Source organism: Choristoneura fumiferana, chromosome 12 (genome assembly GCF_025370935.1).
Source record: "Choristoneura fumiferana chromosome 12, NRCan_CFum_1, whole genome shotgun sequence".
Classification (NCBI taxonomy): Eukaryota; Metazoa; Arthropoda; class Insecta; order Lepidoptera; family Tortricidae; genus Choristoneura; species Choristoneura fumiferana.
In genome coordinates, this window is record NC_133483.1 from 11,223,946 (window position 1) to 11,245,070 (window position 21,125).

At 36.7% G+C, this 21,125-nt stretch overlaps 1 protein-coding gene across 6 annotated transcripts; it reads right to left on the reverse strand.

Annotated features, from left to right (window-relative positions):
* Window positions 1–1,140: 1,140 nt before the first annotated feature.
* On the reverse strand, window positions 1,141–19,727 carry LOC141433312 (uncharacterized). 6 transcript variants are annotated; one of them, XM_074095289.1, is made up of 12 exons: window positions 19,508–19,727; window positions 18,850–18,958; window positions 17,858–17,971; window positions 17,526–17,705; window positions 8,973–9,131; window positions 7,196–7,392; window positions 6,655–6,808; window positions 6,330–6,470; window positions 5,790–5,969; window positions 3,767–3,864; window positions 1,511–1,675; window positions 1,141–1,415 (listed from the first exon to the last, which is right to left on the reverse strand). In XM_074095289.1, the coding sequence occupies exons 3-12, from the start codon at window positions 17,898–17,900 to the stop codon at window positions 1,347–1,349; spliced, it is 1,386 nt and encodes a 461-aa protein (XP_073951390.1). In that variant the 5' UTR covers window positions 17,901–17,971; window positions 18,850–18,958; window positions 19,508–19,727; the 3' UTR covers window positions 1,141–1,346. The 6 variants fall into 6 exon arrangements, with proteins under 6 accessions (XP_073951390.1, XP_073951392.1, XP_073951391.1 ...); XM_074095291.1 differs by lacking the exon at window positions 18,850–18,958; XM_074095292.1 differs by lacking the exons at window positions 1,141–1,415; window positions 1,511–1,675; window positions 3,767–3,864; ... (3 more) ...; window positions 7,196–7,392; window positions 8,973–9,131 and adding exons at window positions 11,470–12,113; window positions 12,413–12,577; window positions 13,342–13,448; ... (2 more) ...; window positions 15,019–15,157; window positions 15,962–16,152.
* Between the last annotated feature and the right edge of the window lie 1,398 nt (window positions 19,728–21,125).

The window sequence follows — 21,125 nt, forward strand, 5'->3', positions numbered from 1 at the left end:
TCATCATCGACAACTAAAGACATAAAATCCTAGATAAAAAAATAATTTATTTGATCATGACACATTAAAGGGTGATTTATTTTGATAAACAGCTTGCTTCCTAGTCTTAGATTAATGACGTTATTTAACAAGTAAATACGAGTAGGTGCTTACTTTGTTAAGGCATAATATAATTATTTTATGCAGTGTTAATTATGTTTGATGACTTGATGAGCCTTCATTTTTTTTAGAAATTACCTTTTATTATTATATTTTATCTGTGTCTAGCACTGTTTGTATTTTCTTTAACAGTAGATACACATCCGTTTTGCAAATGTATTGATTTGGAAATCAAGAGACCATTACTATCAAATAATAACACAAAATTATTTTTACTAACCTAGCTTAAAATAAACCAAACAACGTAGAACTTACAAGGCAAACACGTAGTCGAGAGACGTCACTGGCATCAACACCAAAACGCAGGCCGTTAATTTTGTTTCAAAATTATTAAGGTGTACCTATACTTATAGTTAAAACACAAACATTTGGTTTAATAAAAGCCAAATACATAGGCAACATAACACAAACAAATGTTGTGTTATAACATATTATAATAGACAATTTTCAAAGAGTAATTTATCTTACATCTTTAAAATAGTAACGCTACTGACTGAATGACTAATAACTTAGAGACGACGCACACCGTAAACCACTGGAGCTAGATACTTGATATTTAGCAGACAATATATTTTTTGAGGGTTATGAAGAAGAAATTATCCGAAATTCCAGCGCCATAGGAAACAAAATGGCTCTGGCTCGACATTTACTTGTTGTTTTTTTTTGTATGCCTAGTATCACTTCGTCTAAAAAGCAGCTGGTGTAATTACCCAAGTGGTCTAAGAAGTAACTTGTCTGAGTAGTAAGTGTTCTAAAAAACAAATAGTTCTAATTAGTCGAAAACTGGAAAAGACATAGGTTAGGTTAGAGTTGCGTCAAGGCGCGAAACGCCTTAGCCACGCGGAATAGGAGCTTGCGATGATTTAAAAAAAATTCAGACCACTTGCTACTTAGACCAGTTGCTTCTTAGAGCACTTGCTACTTGGAGCAATTGCTAATTTGCTGCTTAGAGCAGCTGCTTTTTGACGGAGATAAAGATAACGATATTTATTTTTCAAAACACAAAATGAAAACAATGATACTAATCCGTTTTAATCATGTCTTGGGATTATGTTAATGGTGTGAACAACGTTACTATGGTGTACTAATCTTTAATCTCATTACCTACGCGAACAAAGTAGTGATATAAAGCAAGCCTTGGAATACTGGCCTAAGTGATATAATACATACAATGTTAATTTGTAAAACTATAGTAACTCAGAATCATGCTGCTCCTGCTCCAGTAATGCTAAGTAGGTAGCCACGATACTGAAAATCTGAAAAAAAAAACACTCTAAAATGCTGCGAATACTTATAATACTCACTCAATATTTATATTAAAATCAGTATAGTAATCAGTAAGAAAACGTACCACCACGATGACTGGTCTCGATATATTAAATACCCCCAACGGCGTAAAAGCGGGCCCTCTCATCTGGACTTGCGTTAAGAATAGATTTAATTCCTTAGAGATATGGTTGTTTCCTTGCCCTGTTTGATGCGATAGAGGAACCAGTAATCCGTGCGTACGGTCCATCTGCAAAGATGAGTATATACATTTAAGCCTATTAAAAAACTAGCTAAGTACGAGTCGGACTCGCGCACGAAGGGTTCCGTACCATTATCTATTCAACTAATGTCTAGCAAAAAACACGGCAAAACTAAGTTTGTTGTATGGGAGCCCCCTTAAATATTGATTTTATTTTAATTTAATTATTTATTTTTAAAGTGATTTTACAACATAAGATTCTGTGAATATTTCAAGCGTCTACCTGTTGCCGCATTAATTTCAAGCAAAAAATGGCAAACGATCACGTTAGTTGTATGGGAGCCCCTCTTAAATATTTATATTACTCTGTTTATAGTATTTTTTGTCATAGCGGCCACAGTAATATATAATCTGTGAAAATTTCAAGCGTCTATTAGAACTATTAAGACTCAAGAGATCGAGCCCTGTGACAGACGGGCGGACAGACAGACAGAGAGACAGACAGACAGACAGCGGAGTCTCAGTAATAGGGTACGGAACCCTAAAAACGAAAAGAAGGAGCGACATGTCGGACATTTAAATGAAAATTTTATAGAGGGATGTTACTAGTGTTGTGCGCTACCCTATATTTGAAATTGATAACAAAAATGACGATGAAAACGAAGTATTAGTTTCGTTTGCGCGAGCTGGGGGCCTACCACGCTTTCTTAATACGATTCAGTTTAGGCTCTAAACTGAACTGCATCGCTATTTCCTACCACGACGTTACTTTTGCGATTCAGTTCTAGCACGGTTCAGCGACAGCGATACAGTGTAGACATTTTCATTCACTCACTTCAAGCGGTTTTCGCACCATGACGCTTAACTTGAGTGGGAATTGAATCGCTTCAGTGTCAAATGTAGCGATTCAGTATACGTTACTCATTCTGTCAATTCTTTTGGAATTTTAAGTGTTTTACTTGGAATATTTTTTAAATTTCAAGAACTTTTAAACTTTTATTCAAGTTTTATAACTTTTCATAGGTGCTCACGATATTGTGCTTCTTAACTCCTCATTGATAAAACTATTTTTTCAGTGAGAAAAGAGACTCGTGGATTAGTGACAGCGTAAACATTTTATTTGTAATCAACACAATAGCGCCTACAGACTCACGCGAGAAGTCTCGGCGAGAAGTCTTGCCGAGAAATTGCGCGAGAACCGAGAAGGCATCTACACTCATGCGACCTTCTCATTCGCATTCTCGATCGTTATCCGGAATGGACGACAGTGCAGCGGCTTGCATCCCATAAAATAGGCTCTGAATGAAAATGTTCTATGAACTTTAATTCTAATGCGTTACTCCACATTTTATAGCACTGAATTACACTTGTAAACACGACAACGTCGACAACACACAATTAAGTCCACGGTCGCACTGAGACCGAACAAGAATGTAATACCGTTCTCGTGTCTCGCCCGAGAAACCCTTTGAAAATACCGACACCGATCGGAGAACAGGCGAGCGCGAGAACGAGACGGCGAGAAAGCGATCACATTCACGCTTCTCGGGTGTTCTCGGGGGTTCTCGGCGTGAGTCTGTATGCGGCACAACGGTTGCTAAGAACACGGAATGACATAGAGTTATGGTTTTCCAAAATAAAGAGGTTTTAGTATACAATATTAGGTTTGCATATAGCGGCATCCCTTTCGCGACTTAGCGTTTCAGTTTCGAACCAGAGACAATATCGGTGTTTCATTTACTTGTAAACCATTGAGACTCAGGTCTGAGAAATAAACGTCGTGGTACCAATTTCGACGATTCAGTTTAGGTGCCTAAATTGAACTGCTCTGCGTTTGGATCGTTTATGAAAAGATCATGGTAGGCCCCAGAGCGGTGGCGCGCAGTGCGTGTGTTGCAGCAGCCGCCGAGTCGTGTTGCTCCGGAAAGAAGGGCTACAAATAGCCCGTAACATGTCAAGCAACTTGATTTAAGACGTTAGTTATCCGGTTTTCACTTCATTAAATATGAGTGTGTTTCACGATAGTTTCATGTTCAAAATAAGTATTTTTCATACAAATGTCTGTCCGACCGGGGATAATCCGGGAACTCAAATATTTATATTAATAGGTTAGGTACCTAATAAAATAAGTAAAATTACCTGATTTTGGGTCCAGTGACAGGGTTCTACTATTATCAGTATGTTGATCAAATGGTAAACACACCAGTTGCACTGGATTATTAATTGTTCTATATTACCTGAAAGTAAAGGTTTGACTAAAACGCGTTAACTATAGTTACGTAAGTAGAGCGGTAAAGTTACCCCGGTAAAATATGTTTACCACATTATTTTTTTTATAAAATATAATATTTCGTACAACACGTGAGTACTAAATATAAAAATGAGTATGTTTGTCTGTCACTACTACACTTTTTAGGGCAATAAAATTAGATAGGTTAGACTAGATTCGATAAAGGTTGGAATTTAAGATTTTCATTGAGCAAAAAGTGTATTGCTAATAAAAACAATTCATATTAGAAAAATGGAAATGGTGCATCATTTCTTATGCCTTTGCAACTAATTTCGAACGTAGCAGTCATAACTGGTAGTAGCGATGGATGGCACTACACTACACCAGTATTAGGATTATGCAAGCGATTACGTTTTTCGGTTAATTGGTAAGATTCACCGGTGGTTCCGTTGGTAAGACGCCTCTGGCTCGTAAACACAATAAAAAAAAAACTTATATTTCGTTGAGCAAGCGTATTGCTATTAAAACAAATACTATTTGCACTGGAATTCAAAAGATACAGAAAATTGCGTTCAAGCAACCAAACTGTCATGGGAAACCATTCTAATGCGTTATGCAATTTGCCATACATGGACTATGTATACTAATCTGGTTTAATGATTATGCAACTTTTGTCGCGCTGGATTAAAATCTCATAACTCATAAAGACTTATAAAAGAGACTCAGAGATACCACAGGAGACCGAAGAGCTGGCAGCTTCCTCGCTCAATGCATCAGTCTTACGATCCAGCGAGGAAATGCTGCAAGCATCTTTGGTACTATGCCCAGGGGCCATTTTTGGATTTATTGTATTTTTGTTTATTATATAGAGTTCCGGAGCCAAAATGGCAAAAACGGAACCCTTATAGTTTCGCCATGTCTGTCTGTATGTCTGTCTGTCTGTCTGTCTGTCAGTCCGTCCGTCCGCGGCTTTGCTCAGGGACTATCAATGCTAGAAAGCTGTAATTTTGCACGGATATATAAGTAAACTATGCCGACAAAATGCCCATAGACGTAAAGTGGAGGTAATTTTTTTTTCTCATCCAACCCTATAGTGTGGGGTATCGTTGGATAGGTCTTTTAAAACCATTAAGGGGTTGCAAAAACGATTTTTCGATTCAGTGATTTGTTTGCGTTATATTCAACTTTAAAGTGCAAATTTTCATTAAAATCGAGCGTCCCCCCCCTCTATAATCTAAACCGGTTGGTAGAAAAATTTGAAAAAAATCAGGATAGTAGTAAGTGTGTATATCAAACTTTCAAGGAAGACTATAACGGTTAAGTTTGTTTGAGAATTATTAGTAGTTTGAGTAAATAGCAGCCTAAGGTATAAAATATGCCTAAACTTGGAAGATTTCGTATAAGATACGAAATCCTTAGAGAAATATTACTTAATTTTTTCGTAATGGCTACGGAACCCTATTTTGGGCGTGTTTGACACGCTCTTGGCCGGTTTTTTAATTTTAATTTATTGTTAGTTTATTTATTGTAATCTACCTTTTATACTATTCTATCAATAAGTTAGTATGTAAATACTCACCAGTAATTACCTAACTACTTTGAAAAAAATCTTATATCTCAAATCAATACGTCAACTAAATAAACCCTTGAAATAATTGAAAATTTTGAGGTTTGCAATTTTTTAAATTAAAAGCAGTGACGAAATGATCGTACACCATACGTATTTTAACAGCGTTTTTAGTAAAATTACATACTAATTTTGCATCGGTCCCAGACAGTCGAGCCATTTGATTCCTGACCCACCGTATGCGTTCTCACAGTAAGTGTCGTAATAAATTCCCTTGTCAAGCAATGCGATGCCACTAGGTAGACTTTTTGTACAAAAACACCACAGTGGGTCACGATTCAGTTGGTTCGAGTGTACCTACTTACCAAAAGTGCTCATGAAATTGTACAGAGTTGTCAACAGTTTATGGAACTTTGACATGAATAAGAAGAAGAAAAAGGTTTCAGTGTGTTTATTGATCTGCATAACCATGTCACATATTGTCTCATAGTATTCACCGAGGGAGCGTAGGGTAGAATACAAGTGACTTGGATTAAGAATTTTACCTGTTGATAAGAATGTATTTTTGTATCATTATCAGAAGTTTAATAACACGTGTTATGCCGTACGGGCACAATGAGAATGACAGTAGAAAAGAATGTCGTTCCAGGTTCATAGAAGTATCTTGAATATGTATAAAACGACGAGTCTAAATCGACTTAAGGAATCACATTTAAGGAAGAAATCTCGTGAGTCTTCTGGTGTTGCAGGTGTCCATGGGCGACGGTAATCGCTTACCATCAGGCGATCCGTTTGCTAATTTGCCCCCTATTCTATAAAAAAGTTCATAAAATCGTCGCACTGTAGGTAGACTAGATATGTCTTATTGTACTATTTTAGCATGTAGAAAGCTAATTTATACTTACTTTGATTTAGCTGTTTGATTCGATTGTTGACTGCAGTAAGTGAAGAATTTACCTCAGCGATAATTAAACTCCATTGCAGTTGATTGATGACGATCATCATATTTTGATATCCATAAACTGCATGCAAACAAATAATATAATCTGAAATTGGATTTAAAATATTTTATAGGTACTTTATAGAACGTGCAGCAACAATACCTACTCATATTGCGTAGACGGTACTAAATAGGTAATATTAAATCAACGTCAGCCACAAGTACCGTAAATATACAGACACAATATTAAAAATTAGTCGAAACTAAAAATATTACATTATGTCACTTACGGTTTTTACAATCGTTAAAAGCATATCTGTAGATTGCCCAAATGTAAAAAGATACGATGCTTACAATGTGCCATGATAAGTAAACAATTAGTATTGCCACTTTAGCCCTTCGGAAACTAGTACAATGCAGTCGTCCCTTAAGACTGATGTTTATCTAAAAAATAAAATAAGTTACCTATTTTGTATTTTTTAAAGATTTGTACGTACCCCAAGGGTGCCATTGGAACTCTAAACACTGCAAAGGCTTTGCTGTTTCTCTCTCTGTCTGTCACAGGGTTGCACTTTTTTAACCATTTTGGTAGTCACACTTGAAGCTTACACAGTTTGCGTATTTACAGTACATAATTTAAAATATACAAATATTTAATTATGGTAGACGTAGTAGCATAGTTATTTGATCTATGACCTGTTAAGCAGAGGGTCGTGGATAGAATAGGACCCGTAACGTTTATTATTAAAGGGGGTAAAATAGTTCCAATATCTGCTGATAAAATAGAAATCTCTAGTATTACTGTAGTACTCGTAATAATATTACACGCACCTTTTGTGTTTGTTGCAATATTGAAACTACACCTTTTATCTTGTTCGTTGCATGTATTTCGCAGTACAGATGAGTAAGAAATACTATGATAAAATCAGAACAAGTCATGAAGCAGCTCAATTCCGTTGTTCCCAAGAAGACCCGCCGCGATGCGGTTTCAAGGAAGTCCAGTATAGTGGCCAATATGAGTACAACACCTGCAAGATTTAACCCATAATAATTATGGTACAGTAGACGGCACGAAAGTATAATTAAAGTCACATTCCCTCTCACTCATTTAAAACAAATGTGAGCAAGAGAGTAAATACTTTCTGTAGAACCATTAGTGTCGTTTACCACCGAATTTCATCCTACCAATACCTACACATAGGGTAATTCCAGGATAGATGACCCAGTGGGATAGATGCCTCGATTTTAATTTCGGCTAGTAGCAGAACTGTGGGACTAAAATTCCACTACATAATAGCAAGCGCCGTCCCCGCAAACCTCGGTGCTGCTGCCATCGCGAGCAAGAGTACACGCGTTTCGTCATAAAGTGCCAAAACCTACATGGCTGACAAAGGCTACATGGATTAATATGTTTTTTTTTTGTGATTTTATCATTATTTTATTTAGTACCTAAAAGGGCATCCAATCCTCTACGAAAAGTATAGTTGCCCCGTTTTTTTATCGCCATAGATGCCCCTAAGGGCATCTATCCTAAACTTGTTTTAAATATAGAATAATTTTGTTGCAGAGGGGCGGTAGATGCAAGAAATGCTGTAGATGCAGGTAAGTACTAATACAGAATATAATAGTACTAACGTATGCCTATGCCCAACAGTGAACGTCCTACGGCTGACATGATGTTATTGATACGGCCAAAATGCCTAATAAATAATATAAGAGAAAACAGGGCGTCGTTGTAGTAGCATGCAAGCAGCTTTCGAGGAAATGAAGAAGGGAGAAAATACAATACAATACAATACAAAAAAAAAAAAATAGAAAAAGGAGTTAACAATATTTTGATTTTGGCTATCGCCATAACATGACATGGAATGACGAAAAACAAATTATATGTATACAAAACTTGTATTTAGTGTGGTTCTCTTGTATTTGCAAATACAAAAAAACTAATTACTTCAAAATAATGAAAATAAAAACTGATAATGTTCAATGTTTTTGCCGCCGAGTCGTCTATCCCCCCCGGTAAGCATCTATCCCATTTTTAAGAGGTCAAAAAAGTACGTCATCATCATCATCCAGCCTATATACGTCCCACTGCTGGGCACAGGCCTCCTCTCAGAACAAGAGGGCTTGGGCCAGAGTTCCCACGCGGGCCCAGTGCGGATTGGGAACTTCACACACACCATTGAATTGCTTCGCAGGTTTATGCAGGTTTCCTCACGATGTTTCCTTCACCGCAAAGCTCGTGGTAAATTTTAAATGTAACTCCGCACATGAATTTCGAAAAACTCAGAGGTGCGAGCCGGGGTTTGAACCCACGACCCTCTGCTTGAGAGGCGATAGGTCAAACCACTAGGCCACCACGGCTTAAAAAAGTACGATTTACAGGAAATCTATACGACTTATATCAAAACAAGAACAGTAAAATAATAGATTAAAGATCATAGTTATCACGCGCATTGGAAGCATTGCTATAAAAATGATGAATTATTGAGTTATAAAGCTTTTTCAAAAAGTGGGGCATCTATCATGGAATTACCCTACGCGCACACAGTCATAAACATTCACACTAGGTATATTTGATATAGTGGGAATGTTGCAATTACTGTACCGGGTATGATAACTAAAAGGAGTCGAAAGTCAAAACCCGATGGTGATGGTGTTGCGCTGAGCCGCCACCCTCCGCGCACGCGACGCAGCCGCGCCGGCGACGCGCTGAGTGGACGCGTCAATTGCAGCGTGATACGCAGTAAGTCGGGCACGCGGCATTCTGTAACGTGATGCGATACTGATTGTATTGACAAAGAATATGCAAAAGTCTGTCAACCGTTTCGGCGGTGAACCGCCAGCCTTCGCAGCAGCCGCGCTAGCGGCGCGCTTTGTCATTAAGCGCAATGACATGCCACTTTGTGATTTGACACTTATTGCCAGTCGTAGGCTTTCGAACATTTTGAATGCTGAATGCTACACATACTACACATACAACAGTTCCGGAGTACTTCACTGCGCTTTATGTGGCCGGATTTTCAAAAGCAAGTTCGTTTTTGCGAGAAATATCCGAGGTTTCCACGACTCGGACAAAGGCAATTGACGGATTCACTATTGCCGGTTACGGCGAAGAGGACTATTATATAATATACAAGACAAGGCGATAGATTATAGAAATAACAAAAAAAAACAAAGTACAAAATACGTAAGAATTGAACTTTTTTTACTTCTTAGTCGTTATTCTTTTTTAAACCAATAAGTAGTTTACTTATGTCTTCAAATGATCAAATGACTGCATGATCATCATCATTATCACCATCCCCGCTTATATACGTCTCACTGCTGGGCACAGGCCTCCTCTCAGAATGTGAGGGCTTGGGCCGTAGTTCCCATGCGGGCCCACTGCCGATTGGGAACTTCACACACACCTTTGAATTGCTTTGCAGGTTTGAGCAGGTTTGCTCACGATGTTTTCCTTTACCGTAAAGCTCGTGGAAAATTTCAAATGTTATTTCGCACATGAATTACGAAAAACTCAAGGTGCGAGCCGGGGTTTGAATCCACGATCCTCTGCTAGAGACGCCATAGGTCAAACCCCTCGGCCACCACGACTTCCGGCTTATTGGATAACAGTTTATGCTTTTTATCATTTCAACATCATTGTTTAGGTTTGCATTATGTAGTTAATGAGATTGCCGTCAAATCTGAGTAGTCAATTCTTAAATGTCTTGCACAAAAAAAAAGCTCTAAGTGCTTAACTCTACTTCTCTAAGGGACTCACCTTGAGCGGAAGATGATGTTCTCGCATGCACTAAGTTCTTTCTCGGCATTTTTATGTGTTTTTATTGAATAGGGAATGAATAGTTTATTATTCGTTTTATACGTATGTAATACCTACTACCTACTACCTACTGCATTTGAAGTAAATTTCCTTCACGCACTCTTGATAAACATGCCATCATTATAGCAACAAAATAAGCAAATTACCTATTCATCCACCTACTAAGTAAATAAGATATTTTAGTGGCACATAACTGTATTCTTTTGATTAATCGTTTAATGATCACTGTTCCATTGATGTTGTTCGTCAACATAGTCAAAATTTGTTTAGACATTATTGCATGTTTTTTACAGAATGATTCACCCCTGTCTCACCTGATGTAAAGTGCAGATGAGGCCAAGGGTGTACTACTGGTTCAGTAACAGCCTATTCACTCTAGCCTTGAAGATCCCCTGATTAAATTTATCCAGAAATACAGACGATGGGAGTGAATTCCATTCCTTAGCAGTTCGCATTATGAAAGATGAAGCAAACCGCTTTGTGCGAGCCAATGGAACACTAATACATAAGGGTGAAGACGGTCCCCCCGCTGGAAGTCCGTTGGCGAAATGGAGATGCAGGAATTAGAGCATGTAATTCCTGCGCACAGTCACTAAAATGTCTCCTGTAAAAAACAGACGGACAAGCAACTCTACAATGATATTCGAGGCTCTGTAGCCTGTTCCCGATAAACGGACTGTCACCAAAGAGTCTTCGGGCCCGGCGCTCCACTGAATTCAACGCGGCTAACTCATACAGCAGGGCTACTACGAAATTCAAAAATCGAAGTTCGTGTCGTTCCGTCCCTCTGACGCTTATACTATTTAATAAGAGAGTGAGAGGGACGGTATGATACGAACATCTTTACAAATTTTCTTATTTATAATTTTAGTAGAATCTTTAACTGATTATTACGCATACCCACTCTTTCTCTCACATTATATACAAGGTGTTTTAAAACGAATAATAGTGTTTTTTTATGCTTGATAAAATTTATCGATGTTCAATGATTTGAATCAGAAATTCCGAAGAAAAACCGTTACTGTGATACCCACCCAATTGTTACACAACATCTAAACATCGTTTAGATCTACATAATAATAATAATAAAATATGTGTGTGTGTGTGTGTGTGTGTGTGTGTGTGTGTGTGTGTGTGTGTGTGTGTGTGTGTGTGTGTGTGTGTGTGAGAGAGAGAGTATACCTGTTACTGAACCCTGATAGGGACCTAACTAGGTATTTGTTTCAACAGTAAATAAACGATTTATATTCTTGTAATTCTTTAATTGGTGTTACATAACTATATACTATAGTGCAATTGATCTCGGTTAATAATAAGTGAAAACAGTAAATAACAATTTAATTACCTATAATCTATTTACATTACACGATCCTAAACTTAAAATACCTACTTACATAAAACTAAAAACTATCTACAATTTAAATACATTAATTATTAAAAACATTACCTAACCAACTAAAAGTTGGAAACCCCGAAAGTCACACTTCAAAGTTCAATATCTCAAAAACGGCTCAATCAATTTTGATAAAACATGTCTAAGAACCATCCCTAGAAAACTTGCTTTCAAATAAAAAACCAACATTCAAATCGGTTCACCCGTTTAAGCGCTATGGCGCCACAGACAGACAGACAGACACACATAGCGGTCAAACTTATAACACCCCTCTTTTTGCGTCGGGAGTCAAAAACAAAGTTCCGAAGATGCTGGCAGCGTTCCCTCTTTGAATGAGTAGCTAATAATTGCAATGGGTGTCATCCTGTTCTAAGTTTTTTTCACTTTTACAATCTTCAAAGGCCAGCCCTGGCCTTTAAGTTAATGCTTTGTCCGAGGAAGATACCATAGTAAGTAACATGTTACAACATTTCATTAACATCGTGCATTTGAATTATAATCGCCAAGTATGTAGTTACACTACCGATTATCTGGAAAAAAATACCATATTGTATTGTACACCTACTCTTTATTTTACATAAAACTAATAAAAATAATAGTACAGTATACAGGTATAACATCCACCTGGACAGAGATGACATCTGGCAATATCACAACTTTGGAGATAGCACAGTTTGGTCGCAAAGAAGCGATATTACTCGCTTCGTAAGCTTAGTATTTGGCGCAACATAAAAACTTGTAAAATAATTCCTTTACGACATGTACACAAAGACTAACCTGGCTGAAGGTTAGTGAGACTATTGTATATTATAAAAAAAGAAGAGTTTACCGATGCTACAAGCGACCTGGAGATCGTGAAGACGCCCATTGGTGCTATAACGGCGCCTTTCATCTGGATCTGGAGAATGAAAAGCTCCAACTCCTTGAAGAAACGTTCGTCCCCGTCTGCTGATCTGCGCGCTAAGCGAGTCAGCAAATATCGAGTGTGATCCATCTATCAAAGAAATAAATAATTCCTTTTAAAGTAACGTATTTGCTACCAGTATTTTTATGTGGAACTTCCACCATGCCATTAATCAGTGACTCAAGCGCGTATATTAACAGTTCATTTGAAGTTCACCCAGTGCTCTGAATGCATGAAACGTTCATGGTAGTTCACAATACATACTTATAAATACATCATCGTTTTAATGAGCCTACAGCCTGCAGTAAGTAACGTTCCAGCTGAAGCTATGAGCATATGTAGGTATGAGCCGTATGATCCATTTTCAAGTTCAAGGCAATGTGTCTATAAAGTCTGCATAATTCTTATACGGGGTCATTTTTAATTCAGTGTAATTTTCTTACCACTGAATTCCCATTGCTTCAATAGGCATATTTTGTTTCATGACAACAATAAACAATAATGTCGTACCAATTTTAACGCCATAGAGAACCAGGCCAGTTTAAACTGGTATCTAGGCAGTTTTCATAGGTAAAGAGCGGTATATTCCATATACTGTGAGTGCAGCAACTTTGTTACTGATACGTGCATACTTATTGGATCCCATATTATTGAAAAGTAAACTTTCATAGGTATAGTCAACAGTAGAAAGTCGACAAAGAGTTCTAGATGGAACTCAAAATTATCATAACGCGATTTTACTGCTAATCTTATACGAGGGTGTGTAGACCTTTTAAGTTCTTTGCCAGTTAATCTAGTGCTGCTGGTGACTATACTCGTATTTTGTCAAATTTTTACATTACCCTAGTAATTACCTGATCCTGCATCCAATGACAAGGCTCAACCAGCACGAGTAAAGATGTCAAATGGAATATTGACCAACACGATTGCTGTATGATGAGTTCCGTCCTTTTGTGCATCACTTGGTAAAAATATATTAGAAAAGAATGGCACAAAAGTGGCACGTAATAAGATTTCATTATTAATTGTGTCGTTAGCCGAAAAAAAAGAACAACCATTAAATTTGGCACATTTTTGGAAATTAAATATAGGTATGATTTTACGATATAAATACTTACCGATAGCCATCAAGTTATACGGCGTTATCAGTAACTGTAAGAACACCAGCATAAAACTGAGAAGTAAAATGGGCCCACTGTCCTCATCTACTGCTTTAACCATATCGCAGATTTGCTCATGGTACTGAGCAAGTTGTCGTATAGTTAGATATCTATACTTGGAATTTACTACGTCGTCAGCTGTTAATGGGAAATAAAATTAAAACATTGGGAATAAATAAAAGAAGCATTAAAACATATGTTTTAAAGTACCTAGTGTACGCGCTTCGCATTTTTTCTAATCTAACCGAACCTTACCCATCAAAATAGGATCCCAGCTCATGAAACAAAATGCGTCTAATCTGTCTATACGTGTAGTCTCATTTCCTCACTGCAATCCATAGCAATACTTACAATTTTGTGAAATGCTTTGAAGTAATCGGTGAAGATGATCGTTAAGTCCAACGACCAAAGAGGTCATCTGCGCCATAACTAGAGCTAACTCTAGCTGTATTATTTGCACTGACAAATCTTGATAATAAAAGCATGCGTATAATGTTACTACGAGAGCTAAAATAAAAATAATCCAGAATGTTGGCGATATTTACATATTATTACTAGCTGTTGCCCGCGACTCCGTCCGCGTGTATCTTTCATAAAGCGGCAATGTTTTATTTATTTCTGTTCAGGTGTTTAGTTCAGTACAAGACTGAACATATAAAAAACATGCGTGTAAAAACACTTTAATGTTATTATTGTAAAATAGCATTTTTTTTTAAGAAAACAGCTTTGTCTATGTTGTTTCTTCTACGATATGCTCAGCCATCCCACAAAATACAGATAGTTCAGAAGTCAATCTCCTGAATGTACTTCACTTTTCATACCTACGCTCGGTTGTCAATTATGGCTTATACACCAAAAAACTATCGTGGTATTGGCACTCTTATCTAGTTGTTTGATTTATTGTTGAGAATGAAACGGGAAGAATGGAAAATTAAATTAATAACTAAAATATTTTAAGTTTAATGTCATTGTTATATTATAAATTTGTCACAGAAAATATCTTGCAACGATTTCGTTATTGGCGAAATTCACGATTATTTAATTTAAACATCCGTCCACTGAACAGTTATAATAACTTTTTTTTTGTTGCTCCATTATTGCACAAAAAAGTTCACAGACGCGTGTCTCAAGCGGATGGCACTCGCGCTCGCACTGGTCCCAACCGGTCCGAGATATCGTGTCCGTGAGCAGTGTCTATGTGTGCGTTGCTCGAGCGCACTTGTATGGAGATTGACTTCTGAACTATCTGTGTTTTGTGGCCATCCTATTCGCTGGCTGTGGTATGTGTAATTTATTTTTAATTACTTTAATAAAGTGATTAATTTATATCTCGCATTTGTATTACACAATTTGTATTTAGTTTATACATACGATTGTCAACATTAAGCTGGAACCAAATAAAATCAGAGATGCGTAATAAAAAAGTCCCGATCATGTACAAAGACAGCTTCAATTTTCCAAACTTCAGACATCTGACCTTAGAAACGCCATGATTTAAGCCGTGGTTTATCTGAAATTACATACTTACGTCCACTTGCAGGCTTTTTAATCTAGGTTTAAGTGGTCTTAAGTCCTGTCAGATCCATACAAGAACTGTCAGTTTAAGCCTTAAATCGAGATTTAAAAAAGTCTACAAGTCGTCCTTACTGATAATTGTCAGGGTTAACGGAGAGATTGTGAATCTACAATACATAAATATAACGGTCGAAGCAGAAGTCAAACAAAGTAATTAAGGAGGTTAAGTATTTAGATCTAATCTTCGGCGAAAAACAAGGGGTCTTTTAAGTTTAAAGTGTATGTCAATAACGTAGATGAACTGATGATGATGATCATTTTATTTATTTAGTGTTGTTTGGAGGGTGCTTTCATAGTGTATAGTCTTAACCATGATTTAAAAAAAAAGATGAATTCATGACAGTATCATCCACAGGTCTGATTGATTTGAAATCAGGCACCCAGCTAGGTATTTCAATGATATTGTGAGAACATGGGTAGATACTTTGCCCTGAAGTTGGAGTCACGTCTGATAACTGTAGAATACATAATTTCTCATAGATTTGAGTAAGTAGAAGTACAGTGTTTGAGTTCATTGGAATAATCAAAAATTTAGAGGCCACATGGACAGATTATTGATAGACAAGTAACTTAGGTCTAATTCTTAGCAATCTTTTGGAGTCTGCAAAAACCTTACTCCTGGCCAAATCGTCAAATTATTTATTATTAATAATGATTAAATCCTACAATGACATAAATTCAGGTTTTGATACTCATATACCTATAATAACTACCCGTGTGAGCTACCTGTGCAAGTTACCTTATTAATTTGCTTTAGTAGTATTATAAGGCGATCAACAGTACCCGGAGCCTTAAACGCTCTTATTAGACAAATTGACATTCCAAGACATATCTCAGTAATCCAAAGCGCAGCCGTGAATATGGCAGTGCCTACACGCACATGGTTATTTGATATAAAATCATATCCTACACCTATAAAAAGAAGAATACCTGCAAACAATGAAAGAAAATTATCAAATTCAAAAAATTCAAATTCAAATGATTTATTCAGTAAATAGGCCGCAATGGGCACTTTTACACGTCATTTTTTAAACTACCAGCGCTTTCGGAAAGACCATCATTGCCAAGAAGAATGCGCCGCAAGAAACTTGGCAGAAAGTAATTTTTTCATAATAATATAATTACAAATAAAATACTTAAAAACTATATTATACAATAAAAGAAAAAAAAATACAAAAAATAATAATAAAAGAAATACAGGGATGTATGGGGTCCCTTAGTTACAATACTAAACATTAACTATATCTAAACTATATCTACGTTCAGTGGAAGTGTAGAATGCTTCCACCGTCATAAATTTTAAAATAATAATAACAATAATTTAGTTCTGAAATATACATTTCAGGTCAAGTAACCATTAAGCTTTTGGATTTCGAAGGCAAGTTCACATCAAAACTACTTGTAACTATTTTACATGTGGTAGAGCCTTACTGTACTGTAACCTGGCTGCAGCACGAAATGAAATATTAGTTTTGCTACTGTGTTTCGTTCGGTGAGTGGGTGGGAGATCCGGAGGCCCAACTCCCCTCCCCCTTTTCCCCTTCTCTATCCCCCTCCCCTTTAGGCCGGCATCGATGGGTGGCAGTGATCGCTTACCATCAGGTGACCCGCATACTCGTTTTCCAGCTATTTGATAAAAAAAAAATTCAACGTTACATTCTTTAGGTACGTTGAGAAACTTAGTGAATTTTGTACTGTTTTTAACGGACAGTATACATATATGATTAGTTGGTTAATTATTATTAATTTGAATAAGTAAAACAAGTTCTCAAAAACGTACGAGATATGCATAGAATAACGCATTGGCACTTATTTTTTACCCGACTGCGAAGAAGACTGTTTGACGCGTATGTATGTTTGTATGAATGTCTATTCCTATGTCCTCTCGTAACTACTCAACGGCTTAAGCGATTTTGATAAATGATACGTCATTAGATTCGTCTTAATAGCACGAGTGACACTGGGTACATTTAATCCTTAGAAAAACAAATTGCCGGATTTTTGGCGCCAAATTGTAAGTTTTCAAAAAATGTTTTGTATTCAATCAAACCTGTCAAGTGGGGTATCAAAGGAAAGCTAATAATTAGCCCATTATAAAAATATATGGGTTATAACTGTTTTAATTTACCATTATCACAGAAAAGTGTGAAATAAAACAATAAATCTAAAAATTAAAAAACCCGACTGCCTTAAAAAATACCAAAAAGAAGAAAACAAGCCTAGTGGGCTAGAACTTTGTCAGGCAGGCTAGGCAGTCGGGTTTTTTAATTTATCGTTTTTTTATAAAATGGCAATTAACTTACTGCTTAAAATCATGATCAGGCGTTGAAATACAACTAACTCTCTTGAAACTTCTATGAGCGAATTGCCTCGACACCATCGCAGGCGCACTGGAGCGACGCCCATACACCGGGATATTCGTAACAAGATACCAAACACGGGGGTCAAGTGACACTCCGTGCTTGACACGTATGGACTGCTTTCTAATAAGAAACAAAACTGAGTTTTATAAACAAGAAAATACATAGGCGCGGCGCTATAAGTGGCTTATTTGCAAAAAAATCAAATGGTACTAAACCTGCAAATATTGAAATGGTTGGTACCTACCTATTATCGTTTCAAGCCGACGACTTACCTTTGACATAAAAACTTGCTTGCCACGCTTGTGTTTTTGACATTTTTATAAGCCAACATACGCGCACCTACGACGTCAATCAGTAGCTAATGTTAGCCGTTAGCTTAATGATAGCTGAAAGTATTCAATTGAATTTAATATTTGTGATTTACTGGAAAAAATGGTCATTACATTCAAACATTACATGCCAACTCTTCGTTAAGTTTAATTGTAAGAGTTAACCACTTAACACTCATCACACAACGCCGCAAACCAAGCAAAATCTTGCTGCATTTCTAAATATGACTGCAGTTATAAAAAAAAGGTTATAAAGACAATTAAGATAAGTAGGTACTTGCCTATAGCAAGATTTTAGTAAGCATTGATGTGGCGTCGTTTGATTATTGTCATCACATTTCGATCAAATTCCACCTGAGCCTAAAGGCTTCTAGGCAATCTTGGAATATATTTTGTACCTGTGGCGCCTTTAATGATCGTAAATAACTTGTTTGTGTCACGAAACTAATGCTATGAGTTTCAAAAAAACCGGCCAAGTGCGAGTCGGACTCGCGCACCGAGGGTTCCGTACAAACCTGTAGGTAATAACTTTAAAATTATTAAAAATATTTTTATTATATGATGTAACTAAAAATTTACGGTTTTCGCAATTTTTCCTTTATCTGTGCTATAAGACGTTGCTTCGTACCAAATTTCAAGATTCTGAGTTTACGGGAAGTACCCTGAAGGTTTCGATTCCCTTGCAAGTTTCGAAAATTTGCGGAAATTTTCGGCATAAACGGCTGTATCTTTTGATTGCGTTGGTTTAGAAGTTTGATTTTTTCACAGCTCTAAGGAACAGTAGACTTGAGTATTTGATATAAATTCCAGCTTGATACCTTCACGCGTTCCTGAGAAAAAGGGTCTTGACAGACGGACGGACGGCCGGCCAACAAAGTGATCCTATAAGGGTTCCGTTTTTTCCTTATGAGGTACGGAACCCAAAAAACACTCACCTGACCGATAGTTACTCCAAGAATGGGTTCCTAATGTACTAGGGTAACGATGTTTGCTTTCATTGGTTACCACCAGCGAACTCGCTATCGATCGTTCAAATCACTTCATCTGTAAACCGATTGTGGGCACAATATTTACTTACAACGTACACGAAGTTTGTTAAGTAACTAAAAATAATAAAGACGAACAAATAGGTACATACAATATGATTATAAAAACTGACTATTGTCATAAATACACCATAAAATAAGTTTTTGTTAAAAAAAAATGAATACAAGCTTTTTTGTCAAATATACTTTTTGATGACTGTACTTGGATTGTCATCTGAACTACTAAATTTCAGGTCGATGCCATTAATCATTGAGGAGTTTCCAGAGTCCAGAGTCACCAGGATGTCACTACCATACTATTGTATTGTCACCAGATTTACATAAGTAGGTATGCCAAATTTTAAGTCAATCGAACCACTGTAAGCGGGTCAAATTTAGCTTCCTAGATTTGAGCCATACTATATTAACTAATAGGGTAAGTTAAATAAAAATTTGTAAAAACACGTGGTGTATTATCATACATGTCGTGTCCTATTCGGTACCTCTAATTAATAATAATAATTCGATATATATCAACCTAGAATAAGCAATAAGTTTACCGTCTTACCTGCAATATTGGTATCCATAAAACATGTTTCAAATTGAAAACAAAAATGAAAACAGTCTTTCAAATGAACTTCGTTTTTACAAAAGCCGCGAATAGATACGTGTACCTACTCAAACAATTAAAAAAAAAATTATAGCTCCATCGATACTATCGATGACTCCGCCAATGTCGAGGTTGAAAAAGACACTATCGGCTGGTCGTTGTGCGGTAGCTGTGTACCTACTCGTTACAACGTTCAAGATCTGATTGACGTGCTGCAGGTGCTGACAGAAAGGGTAGGAGGTGATTAATAGCTCTATGTCTATCTATCCCTATCGGGAAATGATTATTTTTAATTAAAAACTTATTTTTGTTCACCTAAAATGGCAAATTACTCCTATTGGCATATTTACGTAAGTTTGTTTTGGAGCGCAGGGTATTATTTTGAATCCAGTCAACCCGCTTCACCCCGAGCACTTTGACGGGTGTGTAAAAGCGCTTGGTCACTCTGCAATTAAAAGTGTGGGAGTTTTACTTAAATATGACTATAAACGATCCATTATCAATTACTAAGTGTGTAAGTAAGTTGGTCCTGCTCAACCAAATCACCCTCCCTCCAAATCACCCAATTCACACCAGTTGTGTCTCAAATCACCCTGTACAATTCAAAGTAATCTTAACACGAGTCTACTCTTAATGTTTTAGAAGGATTGTGTTCTGTAGGCACTGGACGCCTGCTTGATGTTTGAAAAAAAAAACAGAATTTGGGCAGTCGGTCTTAGGCATTAACAGAATTAGAATCCATTGTAGTATTGTATCTTGTACTTAATTAAAATGAATAAAATCTATCTAAATAAATAAAAATGAATCGTAAAATGTGTTGCTAAGCGCAAAACTCGGGAACGACTATTCCGATTTCGCTAATTCTTTTATTGTTGTGTTCGTTACTGCCAGGTGAAGGTTTTTATGGAAGAAAATACAGAAAAAAACAACGGGGGCGAAGCCGCGGGCAACTGCTAGTTAAACATAAATAGCTCTTTTAAATTACTAAAGTAACTTCAGTCTTTCCAGTAGATTTTGATGAAACATGTCTAAGAACCATTGCTAGAAAACCTTATTTCAAATAAAAAAAATCGCATTCATATCGGTTCACCAGTTTAAGAGCTACGGTACCACAGACAGCCACACATACAGACACACATAGCGGTAAAACTTATAACATCCCTCTTATTGCATCTGAGCACAGGCTTGTTCTCAGAATGGAAGAGATTGGTCTATAGTTCCCACACGAGTCCAGCGGGTATAGAGAACTTCACACATACCATTGACCTACTTTACAAGCAAGTGGAAGTTTCCCCAAGAAGTTAAATATATAGAATAAATAGATTGATTATTGGACCGCAGCTGAAAACCACATCCACTTATCTATTTTTACTTTTAAACTTTTAAATATATTTGTTTTGTTAGTAATGAATGAACTCAAAAACCACTCAACTAAGTTTAAAAAATCTTAAATTTTTAGAAGGCTACATAATATAATTAGTGAGTAAAATGGAGTAGGTATATTTTATCCCAGGAAAGTGTCAAGTTTTCACGGGACGCATACGAAGATCCCGATAACAGCTAGTTAAATTTAAAT

Bases quoted from the DNA above. Each gene is read 5' to 3' on its own strand.
- LOC141433312 (XM_074095291.1), bottom strand. From the start codon at position 17,900: ATGTCAAAAACACAAGCGTGGCAAGCAAGTTTTTATGTCAAAG. The intron at 5,970-6,329 runs GTAAGTATAAAT...TCTTATCAACAG, and splicing joins AATCAAACAGCTAAATCAAA to GTAAAATTCTTAATCCAAGT. The intron at 1,416-1,510 runs GTACGTTTTCTT...TTTTTTTTTCAG, and splicing joins CGAGACCAGTCATCGTGGTG to ATTTTCAGTATCGTGGCTAC.